Here is a 24,196-nt window from a genome sequence, read left to right on the forward strand (position 1 = left end):
TCTCCCACAAAGCGCAAACGTCTCTTGGGATACAGGAGCACTAAGGTAGTGTTCGCTTGCATAACTTGAGATACTCAACCTTGTGACTTTTTCCATCGTAGACTTCTGCAAGAGTTCAGATCCATGGACACATATCACATGTCGCAAGAGACAATAGTGCTGATAGGCAAACGGCACACTTCAAGTACATGACTGCTTGCATGCGCCACACCATCTCCCTCCCGCCGCTGACCTGCAAAACATCTGCAGTTATGCAATATTTACTGCCAATGGGCTCTCGTCCGTGGACGAATCGGGCAAGTGGCGCTCGGGCTCGGGAGACTACATCCCTGTAGCATTCGGCTCCGGTATCTTGGACTCCGATCCCGTCACCCACACTGCTTGACTCTGGCATTTTAAGTTGACCAACCTTACCTAGATCACCCAAGTTCCGCCTATAAAGCTTTCATATTCAAGTGTTCTGATAGTTACTCATAACTCTTGCGAGTCCCTATCGCTATTTTGAACTTTGAACTACTACGAAACGACGTAAACCAATTTGGTTCCGCTCACCTTGCCCTGTCTAACTAGATCAAGACCCTTGAGAACGCCTTCGAGACCACTTCCACCCTCATTCACAGTAGGCTTGTGAGCAACAATCTTCCCCTCTCCCAACAGCCGCTCGGTATCAGCCCAGAACTTGCTCCCAAACTCCAAATCCGCCGGGATCGCCGGCAAGGCCTGCGGGCCAAACTGGCAGGGCTCGCCGATGGCAGTATACGCCAGCGTCATCTTGGGCGTCACCTTGCTGTTGATCGCCGAGACGAGCTCCGCCGGCACGGGCCTCAGGGTGGAGTAGACGCCGCCGTCCTCCGCGATCGCCTTGACGCTGATATCCGCAGACGACTCGGAGGAAATACAGTCCAGAACGTGCTTCAGCTTGCCGCCCGCACTCTTCTTGATGTCCTCTACAACGGTGGCAGACTTGTAATCCAAAATCACATCGGCGCCTAGCTTCCTTAGGTAGTCAAAGTTGTGAGGCGAGCCCGTCGTGATGACATGTAGACCAGAGAGCTTGGCATACTGGATCGCCAGCGCTCCGGTCGCCGTGCTCCCGCCGTAGATGAGAACGGGCAGTTTCTCGGTGCTGGGCTGATCAATGTACGGCAGGCCGAGGCTCTGGTACAGGCCTTGGCCCACAGTCGTCACGCCGACGCCGAGGGTGGCGGCCTCCTCGAACGTGACGTTGTCCGGGATGCGGAGCTGTAGGTCGCCCTTGACGGTGATGTACTCGGCAAACGTGCCGTCCTCGTGGTGCACGGCGTTGGACCCGTGCGCGACGCCGGCGATGCGGTCGCCCTTCTTGAAGGGCTTTGCGACCTTGGAGCCGACCTCCTCGACGATTCCCGCGTAGTCGCAGCCCACGCGGGCTCCTGTGACGGCGAAGAGGTCGATGTGGAGGATGTCGGTGGGGTTCAGGGCCACGGCCTTGACTTTGACGATGAGGTAGTCGTCGCGGAGCTTGGGGATGGAAGCCTCGACGACTGAGGCCTTGCCTGCTCCCTGGATGACGATGGCGTGGTTGGAAGACATTTTTGTGTACACGTAATGGTTCCGTGTATTTGCTTGAAAGATTGATTGCAATTTGGTGGTAATGAAGAAGGATATCGGAATCTGTTACGTGTACATGGTTCCTCAATTGTCATTTTATGCTCGACTTTCCGCATGCTTTCTCTCATGCTGAAACCCAAAACTGAACATTATTAAGCACATTCCGCTCGCCACGATGCGCAATCACGAATCGCAAGTGGCCTGTTCGCCTTGCCGCTGTTGCGGAGTTGCGGACAACAGACGGACGGTCAACCAACGAGTTGCGGATGGGACTGAAGCCCCACATTTGACGGGCTACGGCTGCATTCAAATCGGCGCCGGAGAGTCTCCACTTTATCGGGGGCGATTATTAAACAGCGCCCGGGACGATTATGGTTTACTCACCACACGCGAGCGGTATAGTAGACAAGGCGATAGAATGGGACCAAGACTTCTACGTGCTGGATGTCAGTCTTTGTCATCCCGAGGCCCTGCCCGGCCCCTCCTTCCGGATAAAGACGTGGAGAGGGCGATGGCTTGCCCGGGCGCCTTTCAAGACGGCGGGGAATGGAGCATCTGAAGGCTCCGAAAGCACACGCCACTCGCTCTAATCTTTTAAAGTGCCTTTCTCTGCGAGCTTACCAATAGTCTTCGACTTCGACGCACACAGCTTGAGATATGTCATCATGGCTAAATTTTGACTGTTTTTTTTCGCGATTTGGATAATGGCTAAGATACATCGGTAACAATTGGGGGCCATGGTATTCCAAATTGCATCTATCATGTAGTTACTTAAGTCGTACGGGATTTCACGTCGAGATTGTATGGTTGGACACCTTATTACCTTATTCAACTCATCCAGCTTGTTCAATCTTCCAAGTTCTCACCATTCACGACCAAGTTTCAGTTCCAACCTGCAATCATGTCATCACCTAACAAGCGAACAGTCCTCATCACAGGGTAAGTGTGGCTACCTCCGAGATAGCTTCTATGCTTCTCTACTTTGCATTCCCCAGACTTGAAACGCTGACACGCCTCTGACAGATGCTCCCAAGGGGGTGTCGGTAACACGCTGGCGCTCGCATTCGCAGCCCAAGGCCTGCGCGTCTTTGCAACCGCCCGTTCGCTCAAGTCGGTAGCGAACCTCACAGAGAAGGGCATCGAAACTCTCACGCTCGACGTGACGAGCTCAGAGAGCATCGCTGCCGTGAAGGAGGAGATTTCAAGACGTACAGACGGTACCCTTGACATTCTGTATAACAATGCTGGTGCTCGTAAGTCCCCCCTTCCCCCTTCATTCTAGGCATTCCAACTATGCAATTCGAGATCAAGACAACTGACATGGTTATTTCCGGCATCAAGTCTACGAAGCGCCAGCAGTAGAAGCAGACTCCTACCGCACCCGCCAAATGTTCGACGCCAACGTCTTCGGCCTCTTCGACATGGTGACAGCCTTCACCCCGCTCCTCCTCGCCGCCGTCTCCACCTCCCAATCCTCCCAGCAACCGACAATCGTCAACGTCGCCTCCGTCCTCGCCCGCCTCCCGGGGCCCTTCACGTCAGGCTACAACGCCACAAAGGCCGCCGTCGCGGCCTACTCGGACACCCTCCGCCTCGAGGTCGCGCCCCTCGGCCTGCGCGTGCTGACGGTCTACATGGGCGAGGTGGCCACCTCCATCATCCAGGCCAACAATATTTCTTTCGATAGGGACAGCCTGTACGTCGACGCCGAGGATAAGGTGCGGGAGCGCAGCGCCACGCACGAGAAGACGACGATGAAGCCTGATGAGTTTGCGCGGCAGGTCGTGCCGCTCGTGCTTAAGAGCGGCGGGAGCCCGTATGTGTGGAAGGGTACGAACGCGTGGCTTGTTTGGTTCTTGAATGCGTTTGGGCCGAGGACGGTGTTTGATGGGACCATGAATGGGGGAGCGGGGTTGGACGATGCGGTGATTAAGAAGAAGATTTTCCAAAGAGGCCAGGAAAAGGTTAAGAAGGCCTAGATTCTGGGTCTCAGGGGCGGGTGGTGTATGAGTGAATGATTGGGGTGTGGTGTTGCGTGATCCAGAGCGGCATCTTGATTTCATTTTTGACGCGTTCTTGGTTTTGGTTGTTAAATTTATTACTGAAATGAGCCGTAAGTGGCAGAAGACTATATCCACAAGAGCGTAATCGAATCTTCGTTTCTTCAAATATTGTCACCGAGTACCTCAGTTTAAGAACCTCACGAGACTTTCTTCACTTCCCCAGAGCTTCCATCTTCTAACCTCGGTACATGACAGGTCCCACGTCTGCATCTCCACTCGTGTATGAGCCTACTATTCTGATTGCGAGATAGTCATGGAAACCTCTAAGCATGATTGAGCATGGAGGTCTTCGTTGGCAGATAATTCAAAGCCGGATGATGGTGGTTTGAGTCGGCGCCGAGCCGACCCCATCCAGTTCAGCCGGAGCCGTTACGGCCTATTTCGCCAATGGCCTTTTCGTACATCACTTACTTCTTCTGTAAATCTACCAAGAATGCATCACTTCTCCGCTTATCGCGGCCTCACGGGTTACTCCATACACGGCCTCACGGGTTACTCCATATGCGACCTCCCCTATCCCTGCTACAATACCCAACATAGTAGGACATAATTCCGGCTACTCCATCCGTGCTTCGATGCCCCAACGTGGAAGGACACAAACTCCGGCAACGATCTGAAAAAACCTACAACTCTACTTGAGGAGTAATGCTTGAGATTAAATCTTGCTAAAAGCCGGTCGATGCGAGGGGAGGTAACGGGGATATCAGACGTAAATACCGGGAAGTGGGCTCTCGGCGCGGCCTCTGTTAGTCAGTATCGCCGGATCACAAATCAAAGATCCATTTTTACCAGACCTCACCTCTAAATCATCAAACATTGACATCACGAGAAAGTTGTATCGCGCTTGCCATGGCTTTTTGCCTTCGGCAGCAATTACATGAGCTACGGCTATATAAGAGACCCCTCTCCAAGATGTAGTTAAGAGGAACAGAATAACCACACAAAATCATAACATCGCAACGTCCCAGTTACTTACTCATCCTCTCTCTCGACATACAACTCCAGCAGCAATGTCTCTCCCAAAGACGTATAAGGCGTGGCAGGTCAAGGAGGCAGGCGCCCCTCTGCAACTCCAGACGGTGGAGTCGAAGGCGCCGGGTAAAGGCGAGGTCCTCGTCAAGGTGCTCGCCTGCGGCATCTGCCACTCGGACGTCGGCATGCAAAAAGGCGAATTCGGCCCCGTCCACCCACGCGTGCCAGGACACGAAATTGTAGGCGACATCGTCGCCGTCGGCGAGAGCGTGTCGAGGTTCACGGGTGGCGAGCGCGTTGGAGGAGCTTGGCATGGAGGTGAGTCTGTATTCTCTGGAAACCTTCCCTTTGGATCAACAACAAGCATGAGATGAAGGGGATCTTTTGGAGAGGGATATCATGTTGAAGCACACTCAACTGACGTCCATACAAGGCCACGACGGAACCTGCGCAACATGCCAGCTAGGCCAATTCCAATCCTGCCAAAACGGCCCAATCAACGGCGTCACCCGCGACGGAGGCTACGCAGAATACGTCACCCTCCGCGCCGAAGCCGTCGTCCGCGTCCCAGCAGACCTCGACCCCGCCGAGACGGCGCCCCTCCTCTGCGCCGGCGTCACCGTCTTCAACGGCATCCGCAAGATGGAGATCCCACAGGGAAGCCTCGTCGCCGTCCAAGGCCTCGGCGGCCTAGGCCACCTCGCCGTGCAGTACGCCACCAAGATGGGCTACCGCGTCGCGGCCATCAGCTCCGGCGCCGCGAAAGCGCAATTCGCGTCTGAGCTGGGCGCCGAGTACTTCATCGACAGCAGCGTCGAGGACCCCGTGGCGAGGCTCAAGGCCCTGGGCGGCGCCGCGCTCGTGGTCGCGACGGCGCCGAACGCAAAGGCAATTAGCCCCCTCACGGGCGCGCTGCGGGCGCGCGGCAAGTTGTTGGTGCTCGCGCCGGTTGGGAATATCGAAATCAACTCGTTGCATTTGATCGCGGGCGGCTGTTCGGTTCACGGTTGGCCTAGCGGGCACGCGGGGGATTCGGAGGACGCGATCGAGTTCTCGAGAAAGCAGGGCGTCAAGTGCCTGATTGAGAAGTTTCCCTTGGGCGAGGCGCCTGAAGCGGTGGAGCGTATGATGTCGAATAAGGTGCGCTTTAGGAGCGTGCTGGTCATGGACTGAAGATCTGTAGATTGCATCTTTGAGGCGCGGCTATTGTCAGGGGGTTAGCAAGATTACAAAGCCAAGAGTGTTCGAGGGCTATTCGCCTTTGTTGTTGGGCAATAACCGTTACCACATACGATGAAGAGACAGCATGACAAGTGGTCAATGGCAATGCGTAGGCCGTCTCGCAATTGTTGAATCATGGGCATGGCGTAGAGAAGGACTGTACTGTAAGATGACTCGCATCCAGCATTGGCAGACGTGTTTGAAGCGTCCTGCGAGATGATCGTCGTGCTCAACGTGGCTTCTTCAGGCACCTCAGTAGTCAAGTATAGCAGCACGTAGAGTGTGGCGTGCTCAAATCTTCAAGGGATCCCGTTGATTCTCTGGTTCGTATTCTATGTCTAGCATACGACATGAATGAGTGGCCATGATACACAGAGGAAGGCACCATCGCCTCGTTGTGGTCGAGGGCGTCTACAAGGAGGATGGCCTCCTCCCAGAGAGCAGGAGCAGGGAGAACTGGTTCAAAGTAAGGGAGCAACGAGAGATCAATGGCCACTTCAAAGAAGATTCAGCAGATGATTGCATAGCAGGAACGAAGATACTCTGACGGCCTCCACATGAGGTGGCTCCTGTAGCTGGCAAGACTAGACATGGCAATAGCAATACTAGCGAGAGAGGATGTTGGACGCAGATGAGACCGGTGCGAGTATCTCATCGCCTGCGAAGCCTGCGAAGCCTACAAGACCACGAAAGCCACAGCGACGGACGCTCTAGCATTCCATCGTCTCTATCTGAACCAGGAACTGCAGCTCCCTCCTCACTTTTGCATCGAGCCCATGCAGCGTGAATTTGCCACTCGATTGTCCAGATGTTTCCTTCAGTTGTCCGCCGCACTCAGGAGCAGATCACTAGATTTCTTCTTCTGAAGACGTGACACGCTGGACACTGCATCTGTCGCGGAAGCAAGGGACAGGAGGCCTCATTGAGAAGGAGCCATGACCTAGAACTGCATCATGCCATAGTCTGAGGGTGAAGGCGACAGTGGTCTGCATTACGCTGCCAAGTGGGTAGCACACTCGCTTGCCGCTCTATCGATACCCTCTCTAGCTCCTTTCGTATTATTTCTATTCCTACTATCCCTATCCCTATTCTTTCTTTCTTTAAAGGGTATTCCCATAGGATTTTAGAAAAAACCATAGTTATAATAGTGACAATAAAAACATTAAGAAGAATAAGAAGATCAGGCATAGTAAACAGGCAAGTAAGCGTCAGAATCTTGTAAGCTAACATCCTATTTTGCCGCCCACTTGGCTGCCATGTCCAGGCTAATGATGCACTGAACCTCTTTACTTCGACTTTGCTGAATGAGGGAAATTTGGTCCGCAGATTGAGGCGGAGACACCTTCAGTCGGTGACTTTGTTCATGTTGGTCAAGCATTGGGGCAAGTCCTAATTCTTGGCGTCTCATGGGGTGTGAACGGTCGGGTCATTTCGGAGGGTCGAATAGATCGATTTGATGAATGAACAGTGGGAAACAGAAATAGCTGGAAACAGTAATGGAAACAAACAAAACGACGATAAGGAGAAAGGGGGCCAGGGGTTGGGTTGCAGCTATTTTCTGCAAGTGGGGATTACCTCTGGCCACAGGCAAGATGGATATTCTGGTCCAGTACGACAGTAGCAAGCTTCTTGAACCGAAAACTACAGCATTGGAGCAGTCCGGAGGAAACGTCGTGTGCCAGGACCGACGTCTCGTCGGAAATTCTCACCATCGCCGTCGAACAGCGGCAGCTATTGTCGGAGCTAGGTCGCATCTGCTCACCAAGACTCCGCTTCTGGTTGATCACGGGCATCTGGCCCAGATCTAGGTAGCTGCTTTGCCTACAGCATTGACGAGCGACTACTCGTAAGTCGCTTGATAGAACGCTGGTGAGGATGCTTGGCAAACAGGAGACAAATGGTCGCAATAGAGATCGTCGTTTGGCATGCAAACGCCAAGAAAAGATAGGTCGCTGCTCTCCCAATTGATAGCACTGCTAATCGCCAGTTGACAACACGGCCCACTCGTCGACGTTCGTCTGTTGTCCACCCGGGTGCCGGAGCCCGGCAGCCGTTTCAGTCCCCCGAAACTCAAGGCTTACTCTTGATCATCGTCAAAATTGCCCGGCCAAGATGGAGCCAAGGCCAAAACCAAGGCGTTGCCGTCTTGGGTGTGAGAGGCTCCGGATACTCAAAATATCGCCCGAATTTCAAGATTGTTTCCGTAGGGTTGCGCTGTGATTTCAGAGCCTCTGAATAACGGAGGTTGATATGTGACCTGGCGTTCCCTTTCTGCGCTCTTTTTCTCCTGCATTGCCCATCAGCATCAATTACGGCAGGTAGAAGGGAGTACGGATATGAAATTGGAAGATGGCTGTGGGCCTTGGCCACTCCACCTGTAAGCCAGTCGGTGCTGAGACTTGATGTAATCCAAGGCCAGACAGAAAGCGCTCAAGCTAAAGCCAAGACGCCGAGAGGTTCCGAAAAATGGTTGCACAACGCGATACCATGCCCACGCGCTTTGCGGCCCATGGACAGAAGCCAAGAAGGCCCTTCAAAGTCTGGAGCTCGTAAGAAGAGGCCAAGAGTGCATGGGCACGACGGGAATGGAGCAAAGCCCACTCTGCAAGAAGTCCTACTGGCATCTTGGCCTGATCCCGCCGAGCCAGGACACCACTTGCAGAGTCCTTCCTAATCTCGGCCTGGCGTCCGAACACAAGCACCCCATTCGACCCTCCGCATCTGGGGCTTTTCGGGGGACCACTCGTCCTTAAACTGCCGGGGTTGTCGCAATCGTCTGGGGAGGCGAACATGGTGGTCTGATTGAGTCTGGAATAACTGCGACCAAACGTGGAGAGTTCCAGCGTGGATGATGGCTCAAAACTCGAAAGAGTCATTGTAGTCCGTAGCTGCATCTGGGGCGTGCGGGCAGTCATGTTGCTGATGGTGCGGTCGTTTTCTCGCTCGGGTGTCGTGCATCCAAGATTTCGCCGGAAAGCTTGGTAAATTCCCGTGGCATTGGCAGGCTCATCGGGCTCGTGGTACATCGGCGACCCTTCTGGCGGCACAGCCAATGGTTGATGACCATGCAGGACTGCACAAAGTGTGCGGATATTCCTTCCAGAACCTTAATTCTTCGAGCCATGTTAGTGAGAGTGTGGGACGAGCAATCACCGATTCGGGTAGAGGGAGTGAAAGTCAATCTGTTGATGGAGGAGGATGTGGTAAGACTCAAGCATCGTCGAGACGGGCTAAACAAACTCACAAATCGCGCAAATAGAATGCATGTGGCGGCCAGTGAGTGTGAAAGGAGCAATGCCAAGACTTGTTAAAGGCCTCGTTTTGATTGCTTCTCCTCTGATTGAGTGTAGAGCGCTGGCGATGTGGCCCCCCCCCCCCCCTGGATTGGCGAGAGTTGAAGCCAGGGCGAAACCACCCATCCTCGCAGGTCTTGGCATTGCTTGCACAGCCTCATTGAACGGCGAAGCGGCGGGCGCAAGGTGGACAGGATGGGGGATACAGGCTGAAGGTGCTTGGTATCTGCAGCCAAGAACGCCCAGCTTTCGTCTGGCTGGGCTTTGAAGCGGCAAATTGTCAGGTTTGGCTGATACTCGAGTTCTTGGGAATGGTCTGCAGCGAACACACCGTGCCAGTGCGGGATCCCGTGGACAGGCGGGGTCGGCCATGATGCGATGGCATGGTTTGTGAGACGGCTTGCGTTCTTGGGCTCATGTCTTCTTTTGTCGAGCAAGCTTGGCGCCGTAGACAGGAGGAAAAAGGCCAAGTCGACCGGTCGACGAGACTGTTCACCAAGGGGAGTAGGAGAGCAGTCTGACACCAATTGGCGTACCGCCGTCGTGGGTCGAACTGCCAAGAGTTGAGCGACCCGCTCACCTGAATACTTGTGAATATGACACTACTATGTATGGACGGGCGTCGCGCCTCGGGCACGTTGGCACGTTGAGTCCATGTTTTAAGGTAATCGACGGGGTGACATCTGGCTGGATCGACCAACTTAAGAACAAGATGGCTGTGTCGGTGCGTTTGCGACGTAGTGTATTACACAAATTGCTAAGTGCCGTGGTGGGAACCCGACAACGAGAAGGCAAATTAGATAGTCGAAAGGCAAAATAAAACGTAGACGTAGGGAGTTGAGTGGTGGTTGAGTATAATGGGAGAAAGTGAACTGCCACACTGGGGAGGAATCTGTGGATGGCCGGTAGGGACGGGATGATCTTGGGAAGGGGGGAGGGGGGGGGGGTTCGAGAGGTACCTGCCATTACCAGAAATGAGTCTTGGCGGATCGAGGCTGGTAACTTCCATTGGTGTCGACTCGAGGCACGCAGTGCCACAGTAAGGTACCTATTCGGAGGTACGTATCCCTCGGACCCCGACAGCTGCGTCGTTTTGGCACACGGCATCTCACCCTCCTCACCACGCCGCACCCTCGCCCACCACCCCAACCCAATCTTTTTTCGATTTCACATCTGTCCTTGCTTTCAAGCTCTCGGTTTAGGGAAAACGTTCGAGTTCCCTCATCCACGTATTTAAAGTCTTGGCGAACCCCACCGCATCTCACCTGCACCGAATGCGATGACCAACGCCCGGCACATCGGCTTCCCTTGCGTGGGCCATAACTGGCGGTATTGCGCAACACTTTCTGGACGAGCCGGTTTGAACGGCTTCTGGCTGACCATAGGGGAGCGGCGACTGTATCGTGGACCTGTCGAGAAGAGGGGGCGACAACCAGCCGACCACAGGCGAGGGCATTTGGATTGCGCGTAGCCCTTGGCGCTAAGGACTTGGCAGTCTTGGCTGCGGCGGAGAGGCCAAGAAGAGAGGAGCGGAAAGCTTCTTTTGGCTCTTGGGCATTGCCCCAAAACGTTGTCAGAATCTCCAGCGTCCCCCCCGTCACCCGAAAGTCACCTGCCCCCCCGAGGGTGCCGTCCCCCAGGTTATCGAGGGTCGGGCGCCACTTGTGTGTCCGGACTGTCGAGTTTGTTCCACACACGCGCGCAACTTGCAAGTCGAAAAAGTGGAGGGCGAATCGCTCGGTTAAGCAACTGTGTGATTTTTTGCGGGTTTGCCATCCCTCGCAGCGTGGCAGCTTCGGTGCGGCCTACGGAAATGACGAGCTGGCTGCATCCCGTCTTGCCGTGTGCGGATCGTTATTCTTGGGCCGGCTCCATGGGATGGAGAGTTATCAATATGTACGGGGTATGCGCTTATCGGAGCGCCCGAGGCCGCCGTCGCATCCTCGTCCCCACCCCGCGTCGTGTGTGTCTCTTTTCGCTTTCTGCTTCTTTTGGTACGAAGGCACGGAGACTTGGTCTCTTGGCTCTTGGGAGTCTGGGACTCGAAGCAGGGAGGTCTTGGTATACAGAATAGGTACTAAGGAAAAGCGTGGAAGGCTTGTCGTTCTCGGGCCCCTTACCCTGTCAATCGGGCACCAGGCATCTCCCATGTCCTGTCAATCGTCCTATCTCTCTGGCTGGTCGCCTGAAAGTGTACTCCGTACTTTCAGTGCGACGGGTGCTTTGCCCGTGACATCAGGTACGGGAGTACTTGGCGGCTTGTTTCTCAGGCAGGTCAGTCTTGGACTTTTGTCCCGTCCGGTCACCCCCCAAGACCCCCAGAGACCCCAAGCAATCCAAGGCCCAAAAATACTCGGCTCACCTGCTTGGCTGGAAACAGTGCTCCCTCATCTGAGACGGTCGCAGGCTTTTTCTTCAGACGACACAGAGTGTTGTGACCCGTACTCCGTAGACAGAAATACCTAATACATGGTCATTGCCATGAGCAACTCCCACAACGAGCCGCAAGTGTTGTGACCCGTACTCCGTAGACAGAAATACCTAATACATGGTCATTGCCATGAGCAACTCCCACAACGAGCCGCATCGATGATGGGTGCGTGCCGCCGTTATTCCCATGAGCGTGGCAACCGGTCGCAGGGACAAAGAAGGCCAGGTTTTCCCAGAAAGCTGGCAAAAGCCATACCGGTACGAAGGCCGCCGCCGAGTAAAGGAGGACAGGAAATCAAACGCTGCGCTTGCGGTCATCAGCTGATGGCGAGCTATTGACCAACGTAAATGGACGCGGGTGCTCGCAGGATGAAGCAATAGGAGCCAAGTGCAAATGCCAAGGTCTCGGCGAAGGGAGAAAGAGTGAAAACTGGAGATTTGCCAAGACGCCCCAAGACAGCCAGAGTCTTGGCATCGTATGCGCCCGGATGTTGCGGTGTTGGCGAGGTACTTGCAGTGTCAGTGGGTGCTGTCTGTTTTCTCGTCAGGATTGGACTGTGCTGCTGAGCCTCAGCTATCTCTTTTGTGTGTGTTTGCATGGTAAAAGTGTTAGATTGTGGTATGCCGACTACAGTGTCATTCCAGGCGAGGCTCGACGCACCTTGCCTGCCTTGTTGTCTCCCCCCATCATCCGCGACATCAGCTCGGCAGCCCTCGCCACCTTGGACCAATCAAAAGTCGGCTGGTCTCACAAGCCCCGGTCGCCAAGACTTTTGCCAAGACTCTTGGAAGGGTAGGAAGAGCGGAGAGGAAATGTGATTCATGAATAAAGAGAAGAGCCCATCGTCCATGCCCCCCAGATCAGACTGATTGATTTCCCTCGAGAACACCCAGTCTTGTGAGAGTCGGCAGAAAAACATAAAAGCATTGCTGACCGTCTCTTTTTCCCCCGTTCAGCTTTGTATTATCCCAAGTATACTCTCGCCTGTTCTCGGCAATCTACAACCTGAAGCATCAAGAAGGACCCCACTCCTACTTACACAACCATCCAATCCCAACGCGCCTCACGGGACCCGGCACATTCCAATCTTCCGGACTCTCTTCACCGAGCCCGCCAGCTCGGTCAACACTCACGCACACATCCACACACCCCGGTCACTCACCATGTCCGCCAAACAAGAGAATGAGAGCTCTGCGAGCAACTCTCCCAAGAGCAGCACCCCCGCTCCCTCAACAACAACCAGCAACACTTCACAGTCCGCCAACAGCACCAGCGCAGAGGACAACCTCATCTGCAAGTGGAACGCCTGCAACCTGAAGTTTGTCTCACCTGAGGCTCTCTACGTAAGTGGCAATTTTCACTAAATCTTTATTTCACCCGAAACATCTCACTAACAAAATCTACAGGAGCACATCTGTGAACGCCATGTTGGCCGCAAGAGCACCAACAACCTCAACCTCACTTGCCAATGGAACTCCTGCAGGACGACCACTGTGAAGCGTGACCACATCACTTCTCACATTCGCGTGCACGTTCCTCTCAAGCCTCACAAGTGTGAGTTCTGCGGCAAGTCATTCAAGCGCCCTCAAGACTTGAAGAAGCACGTCAAGGTAAATCAACCCACAAACCACTCCCGCCATCTTCTTCAGCCATGCTCACAAACGTCGACAGACCCACGCCGATGACTCGGTGCTCGTCCGCTCGCCCCAGGACCAAGGTCTGAACGGCTACCGGGCGCAGCCTGGCAAAGGTATGTAGAGCTCAGTTTGCACACCCCTCCAAAGTCTGTCCTCTATTTTCTCCAACTAGAGGCTAATTTGCCTCCAGCTTCTTCTAGCTACTATGATCATAATGGCCACATTCGGACTAACTCCGCCGCCTTCGCACACCAGGCTGGGCATGCTAGCTACTATGCACCCCAACCATCTACAAACTATGGACTGTACTTCAACCAACAACCCTTGAACCCTCCCCGAACTGAGTACATTGGCCACCACGGCGGCTATGACAACCGCAGCAAGCGCGCCTTCGACATGGTTGACGACTTCTTCGCCCACGCCAAGCGTCGCCAGGTCGACCCGACCTCCTATCAACAAGTCGGCCGATCCCTTCTCCCCCTTCACGGCGCTCTCGGCCTGCACGCCGGTCCCATGCCCGGCTCCGACTACATGGCAGCCCCGCCCCAGCAGCACGTTCACCACCAACAGGCCGGCGGACCTCCTTCCGGCCCCGGACCCATGTCCCAGCAGTACTACCTGCCGCCCATGCCCAACGCCCGCACCAAGAACGACCTGGTCCAGATCGACCAGATCTTGGAGCAGATGCAGAGCACTGTCTACGAGAACTCGCACCAGGCCACGCAAGGAATCCACATCCACGGCCAGAACACCTTCGATCTCCGCCACAGCCCCTCGCCCCCGGGTGTTCACAGAGGCTCTCACGCCGGCATTCCAGTCACCCAAGACGGCTACCCCGTGTCCGCTGCTCACATGGCGTCCCCGTTGACCGCAGTCTCGTCGACTGGAACCCCCGCCGTCACTCCTCCCTCAAGCACCATGTCATACACATCTGGTCACTCGCCCAGCCCCTCTTCCTCCGGCATGTCTCCCCAGTCCAGACACAGCTCCACCGCTTCTTCAGTCATGTACCCCAACCTCCCGGCCGTCAGCTCCGTCTTCCCCGGCCAGTCCACAGCCTCCACGCTCGGACCCAGCTTCGACAGCAACGAGCGCAGACGCTACTCGGGAGGTATGCTCCAGCGTGCCGCGCCCTCCTCGCCAAAGTCCCCCATCATCTACGAGGACTCCTCCAGCGTCACCACTCCCAAGGCCGAGTCCGTCGCCTCATCCGTCGGCTCTCCCTCATCCGAGTCGGACACCAGCGAGGGCGCCCGCGAGCGCGAGGAGAAGTACGACCAATGGCTCGAGAACATGCGTACCATCGAGGCCCTCCGCGAGTACATTCGCGATCGCATCGACCGCAGAGAGTACTCAGACGAGCCCGCCGAGAAGGCCGCTGCTGAAGCCGCTGCTCCTGCTCCCAAGTCTCCTGAGGCTAGCCGTCTCAAGTCTCCGGAGCCGATGGAGGTTGACGCCAAGCCTGCCCCGGCTGCGCCGTTGTACCCCGTCCTGCGCATGGCGAACTGAAGAAAGTCAGACAACCCTGCTGTCTGTGTCGAAGAGAGGCCCCATCTTGGCGCGTGTACCATTAGCTGTGTGTGTCCTATAAGCGTGTCTTTTCAAAAAGTTTTTTCTCCAACTTTGAACTGAGGGAAAAGTGATCGGTTTCAACAAAAAACTGGTTCGTATATCATTCTACTGCAAAACTTTTTTTTCTCTTCTTTTATCATCAAATGCGCTTTTGGCAAAATACCTCCCAAGGCCTGTCGAAGCCTCTTTGTTACGTTTACATACCCTGGTCGGTGGAAGTTGAAAGGGGGAAAGTCGGATTTGAAATCAACGCAGTCTTGAAAACGCAGATGGATTGGAGTGGACATACTCCCATCAACAACAACCAAACAACACTTTTGATTTTCACACCAAGCATTTTAACATGTCAACGGAAAGAGGGCGAGTTTTAAATATTCGGGAGGGGTGCTTTGCGAGTTCAAAGCATTATTGCTATGAGTGCGAAACATCCTGTTCTTTCTACTTTTCATCAACGAACGGTTGCGCGGTTCTTTTATCACAACGGAAGTTATCGGAACGGGGAAATGATGAGATCATGAAAGGAAACCAAACCAACCAAAACAAAGTCATGTTGCTTCGCCACCTATGTAGTCAGTCTCCTTGGCCTTGAACGCAAAAGGGTCGAAATGAATGCTTATTGTTACCTCTGAACACTTTTGATCATTGAGCTTGACCTGATATGATCATCTCGGCAACTGTCCTATCGTAGACGCCAAACATTCCGAGGTCGAACTAGATCGTTTGGCAAACTGTCATGGGATGTAAGTCTTGTCTTAACTGAACAGTCCTTCCCATGCGGGCCGTCCAGCCGAACGTGTGTCGGAAAACCCAAGCCCCATCTTGAGTCCTAGACCACCAGAACCGCCCCAAGGCCCCGACCCTCCTCGCTGCCGCTTTCGCTCCCCGGATAGGATAGACGAGGCTGCAAAGATCTACAATCTTAAACTTTACCCATCATCTTGAAAAAGTTCCGGCCGATTAAATTACTAGCAAAAGCCCGCAAGCCATGTCATCCACAAGAAACCCTCTTCTCCGCACGCCCAACTTCTAAGAATAGAAAACCGGCACCAACGGTCTCTTCGCGAGCTGATTTCTCGATATGGCCAGTTGAGCCGTTTTGCATCCGTAGAGACGGTCTTTGTATATCCCGTCGTCGCCCGTCCCTAGCCGAGAAAAGCCTGCAGATACAGAACAGAGAATGAAATTGTCTTGCCAAGACGACCGGATCCGGAGCTTCGTAGACCGGGGGGCCGGGGGCCGGGCCGCAGATCGTCATTCTCACGTATGCCCAGGACGCCTTCTTCCTCAGTCACCCAACCCTAAAATTCTTCCTTCACCCTTTGAGGAATGTCACCGGAGTCCTGTGGCCTCCTTTGCGAGCCCTTCGAAAGGGGTTCCAGCTCCAAGGTCCAGGTGCAGCAGAGCGGGAGTCCGATTCAGGGCCCCACGGAGTGGGCCTTCACGATGGCCTTGGACCCTATTGACCAGATCCCTAGCTTTTCTTGGAGAATCAAGATGAGATCAAACAGTCTGTACCATCAAGGAATCAGAATTGCTTATACTGATGTCTATCTGTGTGATGTTATCGACCCTACGCGAGCCCGAGTCTGTCGAGTGATTCGACTGAGACATGAGCTGACGGGTGAGCACCTGCCAAGCTTTCCGGCTTACAGACAACAGCCATATCGAGGACGAAAACGCTCTCTCTTAACGCTTGGCGAGGTGATGTACAACTCATACCTGAACTCTTCTCCCTTCAACACTTTTCAACACTTACACGAATGTCTCACGGTCTACTTGAAATTCTCCACATTGAATCCGACATCACACTGATCGAGACATTTCTTGTTAGCCTGTCAACCCTGTGATCGGCCCTTTTCTCGGCTCCCGCCGAGATCTCGCGGGTCGGGGGACAGGGCACTGACAAGCCCGCATAGCAATGGCAAAGCAGCACACCGGGGTCCATGAGCATCAAGCCAACGACTCGCCTGTTCTAGGCCCTTTACGTGAAGACGATGAACCTGCGATGCCTACCTAATAATCACACGGTTCCAGACTTTTCAGCATATAACCAGTCTTGCATATGCAAAAAAAATCTCGCTTAACAGCGGCGGACCAATTCCCCTGGTGAACCGAAATAACAATAAACTCAAAAAAGCTCAAATCATCCTACCGGTCATAAGATCTTAACAGACAAGGTCGCACTCCGTAGGTAACCGGTCAGAAAACTTTTTTTACCCTTCTCTTGTCTTCGACCGAATGATCCGCAAATATCTGCGCAGATCCGGGGGTTTTTTGATGCTAATTCTTGCAGGTGGCTTGAGATCCGCGCGACGAAGCTAAGCGGTTCGTGCTACTGCCCAATTCGGGTCAAACAGACCTCACCGGTCGCGGGTGGTGCCGGCTTGAGGCTTGAAGGGGTCTCAATCTGACATCGTCGTGTCTCTCCTTTCTGGATGTGGAACTTTTTTTTTCTTGACTACGGAAGGGTAATGAAGCAAGTCTAGGGAGGGTAGATATGGCTCATCTAGGTGACCAATCAGGTTCTTGAGGTCAGAGATTTGGTGCGATGTTGTCATCGTTGCGGTATAGCTGGATAGACTCTCACAAGCACGAGACACAGTCAAGGGGGTGTTATACGAACTGGAAAGTGTATATAAGTCGCCGAAGAGCCTCGAAGGACTGATGATCATTACCAGAGATCACCAAACATCCATACCTCAAATATCAAACCACACTTCAAACCACAAATATCACAACACTTCCCACTTCTAACCAACCGCCTCAAAACTTCATATCAAACAACACCTACCAAAAATGCAATTCTCCATCAACACCCTCCTCTTCGCCCTCGCCGGCACCCTCACCCTCGTCCACGCCTCCCCAGCCGGCGTCGCCTCCGGTGACCTCCTCACCCCGCGCGAAGCGATCCCGTTCCCGGAGCCAAAGGCCAACTGCTGCTCCTGCGACCTCGAGGACCGCGGCGCCGGCAACTACGTCTGCAAGGTCGCCAAGAAGAGCGTCTGCGCCGTGCCGCTCATCGCGTGCCCGCTCGACCCGGCCACCCAGGAGCAGTGCTGCTGCTGCGACCCCAAGACGCCCGCCATGCGCTGCAAGGCGATTCCCAAGGGCAGCGGCTGTATCTGCACCGCCGTCAAGTGCCCTTTCCAGTTTGACATGTCGTTCTTGCCGGCGGGCGCTGTCTGAAGTCTCTACGGGTAGAGTTGTGGGAAATTTGTTGAGGTCATCATGAGACGGGTTCAAGGGGAAAGAGCTGGTTGGTGGTTCGGTTCAAGGGGGCTGTTAATGTGCACGATCTTGCGGGGATAACCAGATGAACAGACCAGCTTTCAGGGGGGTAATTCATGAATGTGACGAGAAACTAAAGAATAAATTGTTCCAATGAACTCATTGTTAGTGAACTGATCGATACAAGTGACGCCTTCCGCTGGTGATAAGTTCGTCTCATCAAGGCTATGGTTTCGGAATGTGAAATCCGGCCAAAAGATCTTGGCAGACCACAATGGTTTTCCATAGTTCAGGTATCCCTGCATGATTGCTTTCGAAGGGAGTTTGTGAATATTGAACGTGCTGGGGCTCAAGAACATGCATTTTCGGACAGTGTCCAAAGTCCGCAGCACGCGGGGCATCCCTCGCCTCATCTCGGCAAATGGAGCAAAATAAAGTTTTTCCGTTGTTCGTTGGCATTCGCCTCGACTCGAGGGTCAGCGAGATGAATGAGACGTTGGTTCGGCAGCAGATGGTGATCCACAATCTATTTCCCCGATACCCTTGACAGACTTTCTTTAGCTAAACCATCCTTGGCCAGGGGTCTTTCGGGTTCACCACGCTATCCTTATCCTGCTATCTTTATCCGTCTTTGGTATTCGAGTAGATTTTGATAACCCCGCGTAACTAACAAGCGACTGCTGACCACAAGCGCGACTGACTTAGACTGAGACGGGGAAAGGAGGGAGGGGGCTTAAGGGGAGAAGGATACCAGCGGAGGCGGAGGCGGAGGCGGCGGCGGCGGAGTGAAGGCCGCGGGTTGGTGTAGTGAGTAGTGAAGCTGAGCGCGATTGTAAGGTGTGGGGATGATGGTTTGGGATGGCGCCGTATGCACGAGCGGAGCTCCGCTATACATGGAGGTATGGCAATACGCGTGAGCTTAATGGGTTATTGTATGCGCGTTGAAACTTGGAGATGTCATATAAGAGCGCATTTTCCATATCCAATGTCGCAAAACTCAAGCTCAGAGACATTGGCGATCCAAGACACCCATAGTCTAGACCCCATCACTCGTCCTTGAAAGCTCCCTAACATCGTTAGAACTTGTGTGCCGCTCACTCAGTCTTGATCACAAGTAAAGCACACAGATCTCTTCTTGTTACCCCAACTCTACTACCCCCTGTCTACCGTTCTGTACCCCCCGAACTCACCGCAAGCATGGGTTCTCTCCCCGCACCCCCGGCCCAAGCTGAGTACCAGATCTTGGAGAAGCCCAGCCGAAGCGGAAGAAAGCTCCGCATCGTGTGTCTCGGCGGCGGCGCCAGCGCTCTCAACTTAGCCCACGAAATCGACACCTGCAAGACCCTCGACCTGGACCTCGTCTGCTACGAAAAGAACCCTTCCATCGGCGGCACCTGGTACGAGAACCGCTATCCGGGCTGCGGATGCGACATTCCCTCTGTCAACTACCAGTTCTCATGGGCGCCGTCCCCAGAGTGGACGAAATTGTGAGTTCGAGCGCCTTCTTACGTCTCCGGCGTTCGTGTGCGGGTACTGACAGTGTTTTTGGTAAAGCTACTCGAGTGCCCCGGAGATCCTGCAGTACTTCAAAGACATCGCGGAGAAGTACGATCTCAACAAGTACATCCGCCTCAACCACACCGTGACGGGAGCGTTCTGGGACGAGGGGAAGCAGAAGTGGAGCATTCAGATCCAAAAGGCAGACGGCACCACGATCGAAGACTCAGCCGATATCTTTGTCAACGCCAGCGGCGTGCTCAAGTACGTGGCATTCCTCCCTGATTGTTGTATGTCTATGGCTAACACGGTAGTCTACAGCAAGTGGAAATGGCCCGCCATCAAGGGCAGAGAAACTTTCAAAGGCAAGATGATGCACAGCGCCAACTGGGATAACAGCATCGACCTCACGGGCAAGAAGGTTGGCGTGATTGGCTCTGGTTCTTCTGCGGTTCAGATCGTTCCCAATATCCAGCCGAGTATGTTTTTCAACAACCCTAACCCCATATTTCCACAAGATATCAATCTAACAAGCCTGAAGTCGTCGGCAGTCTGAGTTGTTTCATCAGAAGTTCTTCTTGGGTCGTCGGCGGTTTCGGTCAGCGCTTTGCTGGAAAGAAGGGCAGCAACTTCGAGTGTAAGTCGTCAAATCACAACCCAGAACTCTTGACAATCTTCTGACGGATGTAACTGCAGACAGCGAAGAACAACACGAGATCCTTCGAAAAGATCCCAAGAAATACCTCGCATATAGGAAGAAGATTGAGTCCGAGTTGAACTCCCGCTTCCGCTTCATTCTCAATGGCTCAAAGGAACAGGCCGATGCCAAAGCGGTAGGTTCTATTCCAGCTTCGTCCAGCCAGATCTTTGATTGACAAGTCATCAGTTCGCGGCCGAAGACATGCGCAGCAAGCTCGCCAGCAGGCCGGATCTCCAAGACCTCATCATCCCGAAAGACTTCGCCGTCGGTTGTAGGAGGCCAACTCCTGGAAACGGATACCTCGAGGCGCTCTGCGAAGACAACGTGAACGTCGTGTCTTCAAGTATCCAGGAAATCACACCCAATGGAATGAAGACTGCAGATGGAGTGGAACACGAATTCGACATCATCATCTGCGCTACGGGCTTCGACGTTAGCTGGAGGCCGCACTACCCTACGATAGGCCGCGACGGTGTTAGTCTCAGCGAGTACTGGCGGGATACACCAAACACCTACCTCTCTATGACAGTTGCCAACATGCCGAACTACATCAGTAAGTTAACCACACTCCCCTTGAGTCTAATGCGAGAACTCGGGCTAACATCTGCATCAAAGTCTTCAACGGTCCTTACGGTCCCTACGGCCACGGAAGTTTCCTCCCCATCACCGAAACGGTGGCGAGATACGTGATGCAAATGCTCCACAAGATGTCAGAGGAAGAGATCTCCTCCTTCTGCCCAAAGCAGGAGGCCGTCAACGACTTTGCCGAGCACCGACGCAAGTTCCTGCCGCGGACGGCATGGACTTCACCATGCCGATCCTGGTTCAAGAGCGGCACTGTGGACAAGGAGCCCATGATGTGGCCGGGCTCGCGTATCCAGTTCTTCGAGACAATTGCCACACCGCGCTGGGAGGACTACGATCTCAAGTATACGACGAGCAATCGGTTCGGATACTGGGGCAACGGCTTTGCGCAACGCGAGCAGGATGGCCGAGATTTGACCTGGTACCTTGGGCTGCTTGATGGCGTTGATGAGCAGCCTGCGCTACCTGACGAGGATTTTGAGGAGTTTCTCATGAACAAATAGAACATGGATATAAGCCCCTTGTTTGAGTAATTGAAATCGTTCAACGCACAATCCTTTGCCACAGGTTTGGTATGTTGCCTGCAGGTCAACGATCAGTGATTCAGCTAATTCGTAGTGACTCTTTTGCAAGCAATTTTTCTGATAATTCTCGTCCTGTTGCGTTTGTCATTCAGGGCAATTGCTTGCAAACCGGCGGTCTCTTTGTCCCGTTGAGTGCGAAATGGCTTCAATACAAACATGCGTAGACTTACGAGACGTCGTAATGAAGCCTAAGTTTTTCAAGCCTCCTCTTTCTGACATCCCTGGACAAAACTTCATATGAAGAGCGTGTATAAAGTTTTTGGAAAACAACCGAGAACGTGTGTTTTGACGTCATTGAGCGCTTGATGAATGTGTCTGCTGTTTTCCTAAAAGTCGATAAAAAGGATATGATGCAATTATTCCAGGCTCAGTCTAATAGCGAACGGTATCACGTGCTTCCCTACAACGTGCGGTATCAAGACTGACAGGATTGAGTTGGTATTACGCAGTTACTTGGCTCAATCATTCACGAGAGATGCAACATCTGGTGTCATCAGGATAAGGGGTGGTCGGCTGGTGATGCGCGTCCATTCTGGAACAAGTCCTGAAAATGAAAAAAAACATGTCTGCATTTACATATTCAATCTCAATATTCTAAAACATTACAACCTCAAGCCTACAAAGAACTCAATGATAAAAGTGAGCCAGTGCATCCCTCTATGGTGCTCTCAGACAAAAGTACTTGACAATCTTAAAGAACATATCGGAAGGCGGGCTGCTCGAAATCCGTCAAATCCAAAAACTCAGTTCCTGATGCGATGACCTCCGGCTCCTCTGCCGCCTTCTTGTCCCGCCGCCTGTTTTCCCAAATGTTGACAAGCCGAATAGCAACGATGGTGCAGGCGGCAAGGCCATACATGATGGCGACCATGAGCTTGCCGTTGTGATAGTTGGGCGCCTCGTTGGAACGGAACGTCTGCGGGCCGATCCAGTTACCAGCTCCATAAGCGAGGATCTGGAGTCCGTTGACAGTGGCCTTCTTCGTGTATCCGAGAGTGTTGTTTGAGATCATGACCATGACGAGGCACCACGATGAGCCCGCGGCTCCGATGAGGTAGTAGCCGACGAGCAAGGCACCTTGAGCTGAGAGGGGGATGACGATCATCATGATGCCGCCAATCATCGGGATGAGGATGGCGATGAAGGCGAACAGGGATCGATCCATGAATTTGTCCGAGAGGTACGTGAAGAGAAGCTTGCAGGTAATATCAACAACGCCTGTAGGCATGTTGAGAAGGAGGGAAAGGCGAGAGTTGAAGCCAAAAGAGTTGATGATGATGGAGCCAAAGGCAGTGATACCTCCGTTGGGGATGTTCATGAGCAGCGAGAAGAGAACGTAGAGGTAGGTTCGGGGGTCCTTGAAAGCCTCGTAAAACTGATCCCACTTCCACTTGCGACTTCCGATACCCTGGAAGTTGCCACGGATGCGCTCGATAGCAATTGTCTTCTCACGGTGGTTGAGGAACTTGGCATTGGTTTGGTTGTCGGGCATGAACCACCAACAGTAGATGCCAGTGATGACGGTAGGCAAGCCAAGAACCAGGTACAGAACCTTCCAAGTTGCCAGGACTGTGTTGTGGGCACCAGAAAGGCCGTAGGCAATGGGGCCAAGGGTCAACAGGGCAACACCATTGCAGCTGAGCCAGTAACCCATGCGCTTTGCCTGCTCGTTCTGCTTGTACCACGCCGAGGTCAAGATGACGAAAGCTGGTGTCACGGTGGCTTCGAGAGCGCCGAGGAAGAAGCGGACCGAGAGGAGACCGGCGTAGTTGAAAGCGAAGACGTGGCAGACTAGGACAACACCCCAAAGGATGATGTTGGCCGATGTGTACTTTCCGAGAGGCAGGCGTCGAAGGAGATATGTCGTAGGGAACCTTGAAGTAATCAGCAAAATAGTCTTCAATTCTGAGATAGCAATGAGACTCACTCCCAGAGGAGGTAGCCAGCGTAGAAGATGGAAGAAGCCCAGCTGTACTCCTGACTTTTGGGGTTGAGGCCCGTATCCTCACGAATACCCATCAACGAGGCGTAGTTTAGGGACGTCTTGTCAGCGAATTGAAGAGCGTAAATCCACATCAGAAGGGGCAAGATGGCTCTGTCAATCTTCCACAGGACTTTTCGTTCCTCTTCAGGGGTGAAGGTGACTTCCTCTCCATTGGCAAATGCCAGGGCCGGATCAACTTCGCCATGCTTGAGCTTCTCCATGCTGCCGTCCTCGAAGTCGGTATGGGTTCGGATGACATCGCCACCGTCTGGCTGTGCTGTGTTCTTGTTGGTTTCAGAAGACATTGTTGGGAACTTTCACCGAGTGAGGTACTGATGAACGGTCTCTGTAGTGGGTGTTTGGAGATGTGCTGGTCGAAGACCCTCACGACACAGGTCTTCCTCTTGATATGTGAGAGTGAAAGAGAGGGAAGGCCCAAATAGAGGTCTACCTCAAAGTCGAAGAGCCAAAACTTTTGTCGAGGTTGGCCTGATCAGGTTGAGAGTGGCTAAAAGCAGATGCCAGGAGGTCTTAAGGGGCTGGTTGGGAAAGCTCGGGGTTTATAGGTGTCCCGTGCTGAGCAATAGCAGCAGTCAGTCCTCTCTCTGTCATCTTGATTGAGGCTGATCTTGGGGCGATTGACATGGGGTGGCCTTCGTAGTAGTAGCAAGCCCAGCTACACTCGACTTGAGCGTGGCTTGGGCTGGTTATCGCTGAGATAGGGGGTTTTCACATCAAGCTCGGTCATGCTGCTATCTTGGATCCACCGTCGTCTCATGCACGCCAACGGAGCTCCGCCCCCGCATTTTGAGGTTGGCCCGGTCGACGCAGCGAGCTCC

General features: G+C 53.6%; 7 protein-coding genes across 7 annotated transcripts; 5 read left to right on the forward strand and 2 right to left on the reverse strand.

Moving 5' to 3' along the window:
- Positions 1–516: 516 nt before the first annotated feature.
- Positions 517–1,572, reverse strand: HER10_EVM0011790 (TOXD protein; the record flags this gene model as incomplete). Its single annotated transcript, XM_035481209.1, has 3 exons — positions 517–690; positions 784–997; positions 1,064–1,572. The coding sequence occupies 3 exons, from the start codon at positions 1,570–1,572 to the stop codon at positions 517–519; spliced, it is 897 nt and encodes a 298-aa protein (XP_035336613.1).
- Positions 1,573–2,248: 676 nt separating this feature from the next.
- Positions 2,249–3,569, forward strand: HER10_EVM0008156 (oxidoreductase; the record flags this gene model as incomplete). Its single annotated transcript, XM_035477688.1, has 3 exons — positions 2,249–2,529; positions 2,614–2,843; positions 2,932–3,569. The coding sequence occupies exons 1-3, from the start codon at positions 2,492–2,494 to the stop codon at positions 3,567–3,569; spliced, it is 906 nt and encodes a 301-aa protein (XP_035336283.1). The 5' UTR covers positions 2,249–2,491.
- Positions 3,570–4,663: 1,094 nt separating this feature from the next.
- On the forward strand, positions 4,664–5,798 carry HER10_EVM0004907 (alcohol dehydrogenase GroES-like domain-containing protein; the record flags this gene model as incomplete). The annotated part of the gene is made up of 2 exons (XM_035474535.1): positions 4,664–4,910; positions 5,059–5,798. 2 exons carry the CDS (start codon positions 4,664–4,666, stop codon positions 5,796–5,798), a joined length of 987 nt encoding a protein of 328 aa, XP_035335982.1.
- Positions 5,799–12,435: 6,637 nt separating this feature from the next.
- HER10_EVM0006131 (uncharacterized protein) lies at positions 12,436–15,407 on the forward strand. The gene is made up of 4 exons (XM_035475725.1): positions 12,436–12,913; positions 12,977–13,180; positions 13,242–13,320; positions 13,398–15,407. Exons 1-4 carry the CDS (start codon positions 12,734–12,736, stop codon positions 14,714–14,716), a joined length of 1,782 nt encoding a protein of 593 aa, XP_035336097.1. The 5' UTR covers positions 12,436–12,733; the 3' UTR covers positions 14,717–15,407.
- A 1,265-nt stretch (positions 15,408–16,672) lies between these two features.
- Positions 16,673–18,309, forward strand: HER10_EVM0004206 (uncharacterized protein). The gene has a single exon (XM_035473858.1). The coding sequence runs from the start codon at positions 17,576–17,578 to the stop codon at positions 17,963–17,965; it is 390 nt and encodes a 129-aa protein (XP_035335915.1). The 5' UTR covers positions 16,673–17,575; the 3' UTR covers positions 17,966–18,309.
- Positions 18,310–19,204: 895 nt separating this feature from the next.
- HER10_EVM0011677 (steroid monooxygenase) lies at positions 19,205–21,292 on the forward strand (the record flags this gene model as incomplete). The annotated part of the gene is made up of 7 exons (XM_035481101.1): positions 19,205–19,494; positions 19,562–19,768; positions 19,826–19,983; positions 20,046–20,141; positions 20,201–20,337; positions 20,391–20,757; positions 20,820–21,292. 7 exons carry the CDS (start codon positions 19,205–19,207, stop codon positions 21,290–21,292), a joined length of 1,728 nt encoding a protein of 575 aa, XP_035336602.1.
- A 772-nt stretch (positions 21,293–22,064) lies between these two features.
- On the reverse strand, positions 22,065–23,662 carry HER10_EVM0008690 (uncharacterized protein; the record flags this gene model as incomplete). The annotated part of the gene is made up of 2 exons (XM_035478202.1): positions 22,065–23,247; positions 23,301–23,662. The coding sequence occupies 2 exons, from the start codon at positions 23,660–23,662 to the stop codon at positions 22,065–22,067; spliced, it is 1,545 nt and encodes a 514-aa protein (XP_035336323.1).
- Positions 23,663–24,196: the final 534 nt, after the last annotated feature.

The sequence above is a fragment of the Colletotrichum scovillei genome (genome assembly GCF_011075155.1).
Source record: "Colletotrichum scovillei strain TJNH1 chromosome Unknown Contig00003, whole genome shotgun sequence".
Classification (NCBI taxonomy): domain Eukaryota; kingdom Fungi; phylum Ascomycota; class Sordariomycetes; order Glomerellales; family Glomerellaceae; genus Colletotrichum; species Colletotrichum scovillei.

Excerpts from the sequence above, each read along its gene's own strand:
- HER10_EVM0006131 (XM_035475725.1), top strand. The coding sequence starts at position 12,734 with ATGTCCGCCAAACAAGAGAATGAGAGCTCTGCGAGCAACTCTCCCAAG. Across the intron at positions 13,181-13,241 it reads ACTTGAAGAAGCACGTCAAG|ACCCACGCCGATGACTCGGT; the intron begins GTAAATCAACCC and ends AAACGTCGACAG. Across the intron at positions 13,321-13,397 it reads CCGGGCGCAGCCTGGCAAAG|CTTCTTCTAGCTACTATGAT; the intron begins GTATGTAGAGCT and ends ATTTGCCTCCAG.
- HER10_EVM0004206 (XM_035473858.1), top strand. The coding sequence starts at position 17,576 with ATGCAATTCTCCATCAACACCCTCCTCTTCGCCCTCGCCGGCACCCTC.